The sequence below is a fragment of the Sciurus vulgaris genome (genome assembly GCF_902686455.1).
Source record: "Sciurus vulgaris genome assembly, chromosome: 1".
NCBI lineage: Eukaryota > Metazoa > Chordata > Mammalia > Rodentia > Sciuridae > Sciurus > Sciurus vulgaris.
In genome coordinates this window covers 149,629,560-149,642,992 of record NC_136461.1, presented here as the reverse complement: position 1 = coordinate 149,642,992, position 13,433 = coordinate 149,629,560, and the positions used below count along the sequence as shown (strand labels likewise).

General features: G+C 34.3%; 1 protein-coding gene across 6 annotated transcripts in view; it reads right to left on the bottom strand.

Annotated features, from left to right (window-relative positions):
- Positions 1-648: 648 nt before the first annotated feature.
- Positions 649-13,433, bottom strand: part of TERF1 (telomeric repeat binding factor 1) — a 31,856-nt gene continuing 19,071 nt past the window's right edge. For all 6 annotated transcript variants that reach the window (XM_079133673.1, XM_079133674.1, XM_079133676.1 and 3 more), the window contains 2 exons: positions 5,045-5,151; positions 649-1,410 (listed from right to left, as the gene is read on the bottom strand). In XM_079133673.1, coding sequence (XP_078989799.1) covers positions 1,234-1,410; positions 5,045-5,151 — 284 coding nt within the window. In that variant the 3' untranslated portion in view covers positions 649-1,233. The remainder of the gene's footprint in view (positions 1,411-5,044; positions 5,152-13,433) is intronic.

The following is a 13,433-nucleotide window of genomic DNA, read 5'->3' as shown; positions in this document are numbered from 1 at the left end:
GTTTTACAAAATATACTGCAGTTTTACAAAATATTAATACTGGGGAAAACTGAGCTCAGTGTGGAAGGGATCTTTGCATTATTTCTTAAAACTCCATGTATATCAACAATTATTTTGAAAAATCAAATTTTAAAAAAAAGTAAGTCAGAGAATTCAGACTGGAGGGATGTTTTAGAAATATACCATCAAAATTACTAGGCTTATAAAATTTTTTTTTCACAGGTTAGAGATAGCTCAGTTGGTAGAGTGCTTGTCTTGCAAGCACAAGGCCCTGGGTTCAATCCCCAGCACTGCAAAAAAAAAAAAAAAAAAAAAAAAAAACAAACAAAAAAAAAACAGGTCTTTAATAAAGAAAGCACCAAACTATAGTATAATTGATGGTGATTTTTCTTTTCAAGTATTTGAAGTAACAGAGCATCTTATGATTAACGGCAGCTTAGTTTTGATGATTTATGGTATATGTTTGGAAAGAGGAGGTTGACTTAGAAGACTGTTTTGACTTATGATGCTTTGGTTTTAATCACTGAAGTCAGATAAACATAGTATCTTCAGTATAATAGGACAGACTGTAATTATTAGGAACCATATAGTAATTATTCATGTTTTTGTTTATACATGTAGGACAATATAATTTCAGGAACAATCAGAAAGTAGTATAAAAAACTTTAATAGGAAATGCAAGAGATCATAAAATATTACATGTGATTTTAAAGGAAATACCTCAATATTTCAATACTTGTTTGCTAAACAAATCACATAACACAAAATGCTAAATAATTCTATTCGTCTTTAAAACACCTAAATAAATAGATGAAAATTCAAATTGTCTAGTAAGCTAAGTTTAACCTTGTTTATTACCACTCTGTAAAGATGATCATGGTTAATACAATTTAAGTATTTACAGAATACTGTTTACATCCAATACTGATATGTTAAAGCATCCCAGGGAACCCAATATCAGGTTATAAAGAAGCCTTATTTAGCTTATTTAGATTTGGGGGTAGTGAATTTGGTAAGGGTAAACATATTTACATTTTATCAAAATAAAAACATTTTTGAAGAACAAAATGATGACCTATAATTTTACTCAAGAGCACAAATCCTTATTAAACTGTCACAGAAAAATAATGCTTTAAACAAAAATTTTAAGATACATCAATGACCAGTAAGTTTCAAACAAAATGTAGTGATCAAAATATTTAACTGTTCTTGCTCAAGCTTCAACAAATACATTCAATCTTCACTGTCTGAACAAATCAATTTTAGTTTCTTCATAGTCCTCCATCTGTCTTTTAACATGACACTTGTTCGGTTGTTGAATTTATAATGTAATAGTATTTTAGACCAGTTTCCCTCTCCATACTTCCTCACACCAGATCTCAAATTCTTGTCTTCTTCCCAAAGCCATGCCTTTTTAATAAAAAGTAAAACAGTTATTTCCAAATGGTTCTTTGAAAGGAGCACACTATTTAAAAAAGAGCAATTGTTTTTTGTTAAAATAATGCTTATAGTCTCTTAAAGATGGAAGAATTTCTCTACATATTTCTTAGAGACCTTATCCTCATTGTAAAACATTTTAAAGGGTAATTATTATTGCTATTCATTTTACATAAGCTCAGCTACCCAAGATCAGACAGCTGGAGAGTGAGAGAGCTACTTGTGAAACCAATCTGTCCAACTTAAGGTAGATTGCTTTTTTATGATGCTTTTATAATTACTCCATACCTCGAAAACAATTTATAAATGTTTAGTACTTCATTAACAAACTCAGTGAAAATCCATCCTATTCTGCCAACATTGAGGGAAGTATATATACACAAGCAAACCTCAAGTCTTCTCTAAAATAAAATTATTTTTCTCAAAAACACAATTTGTCTGGGCAGAGTGGTACATGGCTATAATCCAAGCAACTTGGAAGGCTGAGGCAGAAGGATCGCAAATTGGGGGCTAGCCTTGGGAGGCCCACAGCAACATAGTGAGACCGTGTCTCAAAAAATAAAAAGGCCTGGGGATGTTGCTCAGTGGTAAAGTGCTCTTGGGTTCAACAACCCCCGCACCCCCAAAACGAAAACAAAATTTAAAACATTTAAGATATTTTAGAAGAAAATGACATTTTAAAAATAAGATTGAATACCATACATACAAAAATTACTTACGTTTGGCATTTGCTACAGGTGACCAACTAATTATTCCTTCTCTTGGCAAGGAGAGTTTGACCACCTGTGTGATTATTTAAGACTTCTGCATTTTTAGACTTTCATTTTTAGGGAAGAGGCGGGTGGGTAACTGGGGATGGAATCTAGGAGCACTTAAACATTGTGCTAAATTTCCAGTCTTTTTTTATTTTGAGACAGGACCTAGCTGCTGAGGCTGACCTTGAATTTGTAATCCTCCTGCCTCAGCCTCCAGAGTCACTAGGATTACAGGTGTGTGCCACTGCATTTGGTTAGACTTCCACATTTTTCAAGAAAATCTACTTAATCACCTTAACTCATTTGCATGAGAAAAAAAATTGATAAGGACATGAAGGAAAAAAAAATGAAACTTATGTGCATTGTTGGAAGGAATACAAAATGATACAGCTACTATAGAAAACAATATGGCAGTTCCTCAAACAATTTAAAAATAGAACTATCATGTGATCCAATGATTCCAGTTCTGGGTATATACTCAAAAGAACTGAAAGGAAGGACTTAGAAGAGATATTCATACATTCATGCTCATAAAAGCATTCATAACAGCTAAAATGTGGAAGCAACTGAAGTGCCTATCAATGGACAAATGGATAAAAGCAAGATGTTGTATACAGATGTAGAATATTACTCATTCTTAATAAGGAAAGAAATTCTAACATGCTACAACATGAATGAACATGGAGCAACATACCAAGTGAAGTACTTTAGACACAAAAGGATGAGTACTGTATGATTCCACTGATAGGAGGTGCCTAGAACAGTCAAATTCAGAGATCGTTGAATAGCAGTCGCTAGAAGAGGAGGGTAAGTGTTAATGGAGAGTTACTGTTTAATGAGTAGTTTTAGTTTTGCAAGATGAGAAGAATTTGTGGATAGAGGGTATTTATTAATGGTAGGACAATGTAGTGGTGGTAGTGGGTAGAATGAGTACTTTGAAGGTCATAGCCCAGGACACAGGCTCACTGAAGAATGAGACCTATACACAGAACTTTAGAATGCTTCTCTTCTCCCTATCTCACAATCTTAAACAGGATCCTGGTATAACAGAACTAGAACTAAAAGAGGTGCCTCAGTTCTTTATTAAGGAGCCTCAAAAGAAACCCAAAGACAACTAGAGACAAAAACAAGGACACTAGAGGAAAATATAGCCTTCAACACCAATAGCTATAGCAAACTTAGTAAGCAATAACTCTTAGCCAAAACAACCCTAAAACCTCACACCAAAGGCAATATACAATATCCTGCTATCAACAAAAACTACAAGCATGTTAAAAGGCAAACAGTTTCTGGAGAGATGAAGTAAGCATCAGAACCATGCTCAAGCAGCTAATTACAGAAACTGTCAGACTTGGAATTTAAAATGGTTCATTTAATACACCAATGGCTCTGATGGAAAACACAGACCACATGGAAGTACAGAGGGGCAAATGTAAGAAATAGAAAACCCAAGAAAGAATCAAAGGGAAATGCTAGAAACCAACAACATAGTAACAAAAATGGAAGATGCCGTCTATGAAGTCTTTAATAGACTAGAGAGAGCTGAGGAGTCAGTGAGCTTGAAGATAAGAGAAACTTTTCAAATTAAAAACAAAGAGAAAAAAAGGATGAAAAAAAGGGGGAAAAAAAATCCCAAGAACTTCAGGGAAAAAAAAAAATCACAAAAGATGTAACATGTTTATAATGGGAACACCAGAAGAGAAATAGAAGAAAGATTTGATGTAAAAATAGCTGAAAATTCTCCAAAATTAATGACAGAGAACAAACTATAGACCGAGGAACATTAGAAAACACCAAGTAGGGTAAATAACAAAAATTGACATCTGTATACATCATATTCAACTGCAAAAAGAAAATCAAGCATAAAATTACTTATGACTTGTGGTCACAAATGGTGGCATTAAGTCAGTATTTCTCCTTTTGAAAATTCACTGAAAAGTAACAAGGAAATAAACAAAATCCCAAACTCTGAAGAACAGAAGCTAAAACAAACAAATGAACAAAAAAGTAGTGTGCATACGAGAGTGAGCAAGCGAGCGAGCGAGCAAGTAAGACAGAGAGAGAGGGAGAGAGAATTTTTTACAACCTGAAGTGAAGAGGCACATAATGAGGGTAAACCTTAACAGATATATGAGGAAGGAGGACACAGTTACTTTGCCTTCAGATCTTAGAAGGTCTGTGGTGTATACTTTTCCAAAGTAAGGTACATACCCTGAAGTGCGAGCCCTATATCCCTTTATGCAAACAGCAGAAGCTTCCCTCAACCTATTATCAATCCAAATGGTAAAAAAACAGTAGGCTTAAAAAAAGGAATCAAAGAGTAGTAGTATGAGTAGGAAGCAAATCAAAAGTAGAAGCTGCTTGGTTAAATTCATTGAGAGAAACATTAAGGCCAATATAACCTTGAGTCACAGAAAATATCACTAGTAGCTTACAACTTGACACAAGCTGTCCATCACATCTCAACATAAACCATTTTTAGATCACTTGTCAAGAAAAATATCACCTGAAATAAAGTATAAAGTTCCAGACACAATAGAATAACAAGCACCAGATTTATTTACCTGCTGTAAACAACCAGAAAAATCAGACAAAACAATTAAAAAATAGCTTGATATTGGACAGATGGTACAGGACTATACCAAGTGAGGATACAAATGAATTAAACCCTAAAACTGACTTGCCTTAATAAAATTTTCTGATCAAATAATGTAATTCTTTGTTTTTACACACAGAGGATTTGTTGGAAGAATGGAATATAAAAACTTTCAATGTGGATATGTCTCCCCTTACCTTTGATGGACTATGTTGTACTTTGTTCATATGCATTATTCAAAGAAAATTTAAGATACCTGTCTTTTCCTAGGTCGCTGTTTTTCATGAGTTACAGGTTGATTCTTTGAAACACATAATCTCTTCCTTTCAGTGGATCTTCTGTTTTCTTTCTTTTTTTTCCCACCTAAAATTAAAAATACTGCCATCAAAAATTATTTTCACATAAATGCAAATCGAAATTACACTGAAATTTCATCTCATACCAGTCAGAATGGCAGTCATCAAGAATACACATCGGGTTGGGGAGATAGCTCAGCTGGTAGAGTGCTTACCTCGCAAGCACAAGGCCCTGAGTTCGATCCCCAGTACCGCCAAAAAAAAAAAAGAATACAAACCACAGTAAATGCTGGACAGTATGTGGAAAAAAGTAACACTTTTACAGTGGTGGGACTGTAAATTAGTACAACCACTATAGAAATCAGTATGGAGGTTTCTCAAAAGACCAGGCATGGAACCACCATACTCCTTATTTATCCTAAAGAATTAAAATCACCAAGCGTACTGGTATACAACTGTAATCCCAACCGCTCAGGAGACTGAGGCAAGAGGATCATGAATTCAAAGCCAGCCTCAGAAACTCAGCAAAGCACTAAGCAACTCAGAGAGACCCTGTCCCCAAATAAGATATTTTTAAAAGGCTGGGGATGTGGCTGAGTGGTTAAGCAGCCCTGGGTTCAATCTCCAGTACCAAAAAGAAAAAAAAAAAAAGACTTAAAATCATCATACTTTAGTGACACTTGCATATCTATATTTATAGCAGCATAATTCACAATAGCTAGACTATGGAATCAGCCTATGGAATCAGCCTCGGTGCCCATCAATGGATGAATGGATAAAGAAAATGTGGTATATATACATAATAGTTTTATATACAGCCATAAAGAAAAATGTCATTTGCCGGAAAATGGATAGAACTTGAGACCATTATTAAGCAAAATAAGCCAAACTCTGAAGGTCAAGGGTCATGATTTTTCTCACATGTAGAAGCTAGAGAAGAAAAATGAAAGGAAAGGAAAGGTGGGGGGTGGTCCTGTAAAAATCAAAGGGAGATCAGTAAAATAGGGGAAAGGGACCAGGTAGAGAGGAGAGGAGGGAAAAGGGGAAATACCAGGGAATATTAGTCAAATGATATTATATTGTGTGCATATATGAATATGTAACAACAAATCTCACCATTATGTACTACTATTATACACCAATAAAAAATGTTGAAAATTGTTTACATGTTAAAGGAAAAAGAGGAATTACATTTTTAAAGGCTATTATAAAGTTCCATCTGTTTTTAGCTATTTAAAAAAAGAACTTGGTGTGTTTAATTTTTTCCTTCAAATCTGCAAGCAGTAAGGTACAAGAATCAACAGTTGTTTAAGATCAGAGGGAAGGGTGTTTTGAGTTAGATTTTGTTCGTCTTTAAACAAGTCATTTTCCTTCCCTGAGCCTGTCTCTCCAATCATCTGTTAAAGAAAGGAAACATGTATCACAAATGATCTTTGAAATTTTCTTATAATGTTTAGGGGTACTTGACATATGAAGTATAACCTTTCCCTCAGTCAGTTCAGTAAGACAAGAAATAAATGTGTATATATAACCAAAAAGAAACAGAACTATTAAATATTGAAAGATAACTGTTTAGATAGAAAACCTAAAAGAATCTATAAATAAGTGAAAGGGATTAGCAGAATGGTAGGCTATAAGATCAATACATAAAAAACAATGGGATTTCTATACACTAATAATTAGCAAACAGTTAAACAATCAGAGTCAGGCACACTGGAGCATGCCTATAATATTAGCATCTAGGGAGGCTGAGGCAGGATTGCCAGTTCAACCAGCTTCATCAACTTAACAAGACTCCATCTCAAAAACAAAACAAAACAAAACAAAAAACCAATCACAAAAAGTTATAAAGTGTGTCTGGGTGCTCACGCAAACGCCCATGTAAGAGGTCCTGCATTCAAACACCAGCTCTCCCCAAACAATGGATAATTCAGTGGTTTTTAACATATTGAGAGTTGTTAAAACTACCATCACAGTTTTAGAAACTTTTCATCACCCCAAAAGAAAACTTATACCCGCTTCTCCCAAACTCCTGGCTCCAGAAAATAACTAATCTACTTTCTAGCTCTATATAGATTTGCCTATACTGGATGTTTCATATAAATGGAGTCATGCAATATGTGGTCTTTTGTGAATGGCTTCTTTCACATAGGTATATGTTTTCAAGGCTTATTCATGCTGAACCACAGACCACATTCCTTTGTATTGTTGAACAATAATCAATTGCATGAATGGATCACATTTTATCTATTAATCAGTTAATGGACATTTGGATCATGAACTGCCCATTTGCTTTCCACAGTAGCTGTACAATTTTACATTTCCACCAGCAGTGTATAAGGCTTCAAATTCTTCACATCCTTAACAGTACCTGTCATCACCTTTTTGCTTAAAGTTCTCCTAATTAGTATGAAGGATTGTGATTTTAATGGTGATTCTCCTAATGACTAATAATGTTGAGTGTCTTTTTATGTGGTATTGTTCGTTTGCACATCTTAGGAGAAATTCCTGTTCAGATCCTGTGCCCATTTAAAAATGAATTCTAGATATGTCCCTTATCAGATACTGTATGTGATTTGCAAATATTTTCTACAATTCCATGGGTTGTCTTTATGCTTTCTTTTTAAAAAAAATTTAATTGGTTATATACAACAGATTATATTTTGACACAAGGGTTCTTTTTTAATTTAACAAGATTCTTCCAAAATTATGTGTTGAGAGAAGTATTCCACCATGGTCTCGAGCATCCCTGCAGTTTTACTGAATGGACAAAGTTGTTCATCTTCTGATACCACAAAGTTTGCACAGCTAGTCAGATAGGTCATGGAAATAACAACATGACCACTATGGAACTGCTCTCTCCTGAGGGAGGATACTGGCTTGTTTGCTATATTATACAATGTTTTGTGGTGTACTCAAAAAGTGCTAGGCACTTGACACCTCGTTCCTCAAATGAAATAAAACCTGCTACATTCATATCATCTATCTGGGTCCACTGCATTGCCCTGAGACTTAGGGTTGATGAATTGGCACAACTACAGTGATTAGCATGTAGTTACACTGTAATAACTGTTTTACTCTGACTGGGCATTAACCTTTGACACCTATGAAGTGGAAGCAGGTTTACTGCTTATAATCTCTATGGTTGGGAATTTTTTTTTTTTACTGACAACATGGAAGATCAAAATACTTTAGAATAGAAAAATACTCTTGAATAGTCAGATTGCCCTCCCACATATTCAGTTATTATAAAACTATAATAACAGAGACAATACAGTGACTGGGGAAGACCTGGGTTCGATTCCAAGCATTGCAAAAATAAATAAATAAAATGAGACTATAACATGGCATTGTTACAAGAATGGACCAAGGTACTGAAACATAAATGAAAACATGATATATGTATTGGCTATGCTCCAGTCAAAAAAATGGAAACCATACTAGCTATGAACAGAGATTTTGATATTGGAAGAATTGTTTATTTATTTTTTGGTACCAGGGATTGAACCCAGGGGTACTTAATCACTGAGCCTCATCCCTAGCCCTTTTCTGTTTTATTTTATTTTACAAGGCCTTGCTAAGTTGCTGAGGCTGTCTTTAAACTTGTGCTCCTCTTGCCTTATTCTCCAGAGATGCTAGAACTAAGAGTGTGTGCCACTGGGCCTGGCTGGTAATTGTTTAAGCAGATGCTAGAAGACTTAAAAAAAGTAAAAAGGGCAGTAATAAGTTAATAGATAAATATGTATTAATAGACAAATTCAGGATTACAGTTGGGAGATTTCAACAGCTCTCTCTGTAACCAGAACATGTAGGCAGGAAACAAATAAGGATACTGAACACCTGAATAGCACTATTAACTTGACCTAATTGTCATTTTAAAACACTCCATTTAATAATAGCAAAACTGCAGGGATGCTCATGGGCCATATTCTTCTTAGGTGTACATCAATAGTCACCAAGATAAACCATACTCTGGGCCATAAAAAAATCTTTTACAATATTAAAATTCTACAAATATCTTCTCAGACTAGACCAGAATTAAATGGGAAATTGATCACACAAAGATAGCTATAATATCCTTAAATTATTTGGAAGTTAAGCAAGCTACTTCAAAATAGTCCATAGGTTCAAGAAAAAAATCTCAACAGAAATGAAAAAGCAGTTCGAACTGAATGAAAATCCAACATGAAATTTATGGACACAACTAAAGCAGAAAAAAAGGACCTAAAGCATTAAAAATACATATTTGGACTACCTGGGCATGTAAGAAGAAAAAGAAACACCTATACAGTGTTATGGGAAAAGTCGGGATAATGTCAGACTTGACCATGGTAGCACTCAAATCAAAGTTTACAAAATTGTGAGAAAATAGTATTACTGGAAAATATTATATGTTGGCAAATTTTTAAATTAATTTTGTTCCTTTTAGTTATACATAACAGTAGAATGTATTTTGACATACATATACATGGAGTAGAGCTTCCCACTTTTGTGGCTATACATGATATGGCATTATACTAATCATGTATTCATATGTGAACACAGAAATGTTATATCCAATTCATTCTACTGTCTTTTCCATTCCCATCCCCTGTCCCTTCCCTTCATGTGCCCCCCCACCCCCCCACCTATTGTGAGTCAGTATCCACATATCAGAGAGTATATTCTGCCTTTGGATTTTGGGGACTGGCTTATTTCACTGAGCATGATAGTCTCTAGTTCCATCCATTTACTGGCAAATGCTATTATTTTATTTCTTTATGATTGAATAATATTCCATTGTGTATATGCACCTCATTTTATTTATCCATTCATCTGCTGAAGGGTAACTAGGTTGGTTCCATAGCTTAGCTATTGTGAATTGAGCTGCTATAAACATTGATGTAGCTGTCACTATAGTGTGCTGATTTTAAATCTTTTGGATGTATGCCAAGGAGTGGGATAACTGGATCAAATGGTGACTCCATTCCTGTTTCCTGAGGAATCTCTGTGCTGCTTTCCATAGTGGCTGGACCAATTTGGAGTCCCACCAGCAATGTATAAGTGTGCCTTTTTCCCCATATCCTCACTGACCTTTATTGTTACTTGTACTCTTGATAATTATCATTCTGACTGGAGTGACATAAAATCTCAGTGTCATTTTAATTTGCATTTCTCTAATTGCTGGAGATGTTGAACATTTTTTCATATATTATTTGACTGCTCATATTTCTTCTTTTGAGAAGTGTCTGTTTAGTTCCTTTTCCCACTTATTCAGTTATTTGATTTTTTGGTGTTAAGTTTTTTGAATTCTTTATAGATCCTGGAGATTAATGCTCTGAGGTGCAGGCAGCAAAGATTTTCTCCATTCTGTAGGCTCTCTCTTCACATTTTTTGCTTCCATGCTATGAAGAAGTATTTTTAGTTTGAAACTATCCCATTTATTGATTGGACTGATTTTACTGCTTGCACGGTATAAGTCTATATTATTGAGATATTTGGTTTCTAAGCTGAAAAGATGGAGATTTGGGCCTACTTTTTCTTCTAGTAGATGTGGGCAAATCTCTTAACCAAAAAAGAGTAGATGTTTTTGGGCATGCATGAATTTAGAAATTATAGTGCCTATAAGTCATTTTTTAAGAATCCAGCCCAAAAAAGAAAATGAAGAGCTGAGGAATAAGGGAAGTTTGGTAGAAGGATTTTTGTAAGTAGATTAATTTAAATAAGATCAAACTTTCATAGGAATTATAGCTAGAAAATAAGGTTACAAATCATGATTATATAAAATGTTAAGGAAAATGGGGATTGGTGGGACAAATCTTTGCTAAAAACCAATCAATAGCCTAAGGCTTAAATTTATATTTGTAGATGTAACTGGACCCAGCCTTTCAAAGCATTTCATATTTATTCTTGATTTTGGAGAGATCATATAGTGATGTTTCTTGTGAAACAATATTTGTAATTCACCGAATCCCTCAGATCTACTTCTAAAAATTATATGTAAATATATTTTAAATACAAGTAACATGTATAAAACATGTAACCTGATCATATTTTTCTAACTTTTAAGGACATGGGTCTGTCTGGAGTCTGAAAGTCTAATTTCAAATTTTGTGTGGGCTCAGTTCTGCTCACATACTATGAAGCCAATGGCATTTTAACTAACTTTTTTTTATCTCAAATTCTACCTCTATAAAATTGGGGTGCTAAAAAAAGGTTGATTTAAGGAGTTCGATACAAAGAACTTTTAACACAAATAGTAATGATTATTTTGCCAAATGCTGGTAAGGTTTTTTCTTCATAGAAGGAATTTGAATGATTCTTTCAACGTTTCTGAAATACTTACTTTCTTCCAAAGCATGTATAAATTTTATAAACCAAATATTTATTTTTATATTTGCATTATCAAAGATGGTACCAAGGGCTGGGAATATAGCTCAGTTGGTAGAGAGCCTGCAAGCACAAGGCCCTGGGGTCAGTCCCCAGCTCAGCAAAAAAGAAAAAAAGAAAAAAGAAAAAAAAAAAAAAAAAGATGGCACCAAAAATTCATTTTTGAAAAAAAAAAAATTGAAAGATTTTTCACAACAAAACTAATATCCTCTAATAATAAAGAGAGGCTACTTGGGTACTATTTAAGTAAAATGGATCTTTAAAATGCTAAAATTCACAAGACCTTATTGAATCAATAGCCACAGTCACTGTAAGCCACTCTGAAATGAGGTTACAGTCTTCAGAGTTTAACTATTGATGATGTACACCAAGTGTCAACAAGTATATGTTTACTGTTACTTGAATTCTGTATTATACTAAAAGCCCAAGAAAAGGCTCACACTATTCAAGTTTAGAATTATAATTCCTAGCCATTTTGTAGTAACAGATAAAGAAAACCAATTTTGGAATCTACCAACATTAGGAAAATAACTGAGTTTCAGTTTTCTCATTTTTAAAATCAGGATGACAGTACTTACAAATGTAAATGTTTTAGTGCTATATTCACAAATACTAGCTAATAGTGGCCATATCACCAGGTCTGAATAAATTTATTTAATAATATTTATTGCAGGTCAACTTACTATGTGCCCGGTATCCAGGTGATAACTTATGAACATGGAAAATAAACCTAATTTTGTTAAATCTCTTATTTTTATTCTGATAATAATATTTAGGTTTAGACCTAAATAATCTACATTAATTTCTCCATTAATACAGTGCCTAGAGTGCCTAGAACACAATGTGAGTCAATACATTTTTGTTCACTGAACACATACCAAGAAAGAACTGATAATCAAATTACAATTGAAAATCATTTCGGACTGTTTTTCAGAAGCGATCCCAGCCAGGTGCAAGGGCGCATATCGACTTGGGAGGCTGAGACAGGCGGATCGCAAGTTCGAGAGTAACCTCAGCAACTTATCCAGACCCTGTTTCAAAATGAAAAAGGGCTGGGGATGTAGCTCAGTGGTAAAGTGTCCCTGGGTTCAATCCTCAGCATCGGGGGCGGTGGTGGTGGGGTAGTAGTAGTAAGGAGGATATACAGGTTCTTTATATAGCCAATCCTCAGATTCTATTTGTAAATTTATCTATTCTCTAAAATTTTTCTAACTCCAAAATCAATACTCAGGGAAGTTTTCAGGTTCATCGGTAGACATGTACAAAGCAACAAAAATTTGAGTCAACTGATGTGCACATCCACAGCTGAGGTCAAACAAGTGCCACTTTGTCTTCCTCTTTCAGTCCTCGTGCTAGTTAAACCAATGTCTTTTTTGTAGTTGATTTAGTGACAGATTTTTAAATCGGGAAATGCTGTCTAGTGTTCCTCAGAGGAAAGGCTGTGATGCACCTTATAGAGAAAATATGTGTGTTACATAACCTTCATCAAGGTTTGCATTGTAGTGCTGCTGGTAGTGACTCAATGGTCATAAGTCAACAACAGAGAGAGTCTTTCTTAAACAGCTAATAGTGTTTTTTTTTTAAACAACTGAACAATACATAAAACAAGGTTATGTATTAATCAGTTGGCAAAAAAATGTTTTTTGTCCCCCTCCCAACCCCTTATCTAATTGGAAGGCCAATTTCTGAGTAGACAAAATGGAGTGAAAAAATGAAGGAAGGAAGTCTGACAACAGAAATCTTAACAGAAACCAAAGTTTCTTAAGATTTAAATACAAAGTTTCTAACTTTGTATTTCCCTTAGAAGTAACGATTCAGTATCTGTAATTCAGTGCTCTCAGGGACTTAAAATTATTTGTGAATAATGAGATCTGAGTACATTTATGTCCTGGCAAAGTAACTACTTGAAGATGATGAACACATTTAAGGTAGAAAACAAATGTTACTATGTTAACTATGTTACAGCAAATAGCTCTAAGC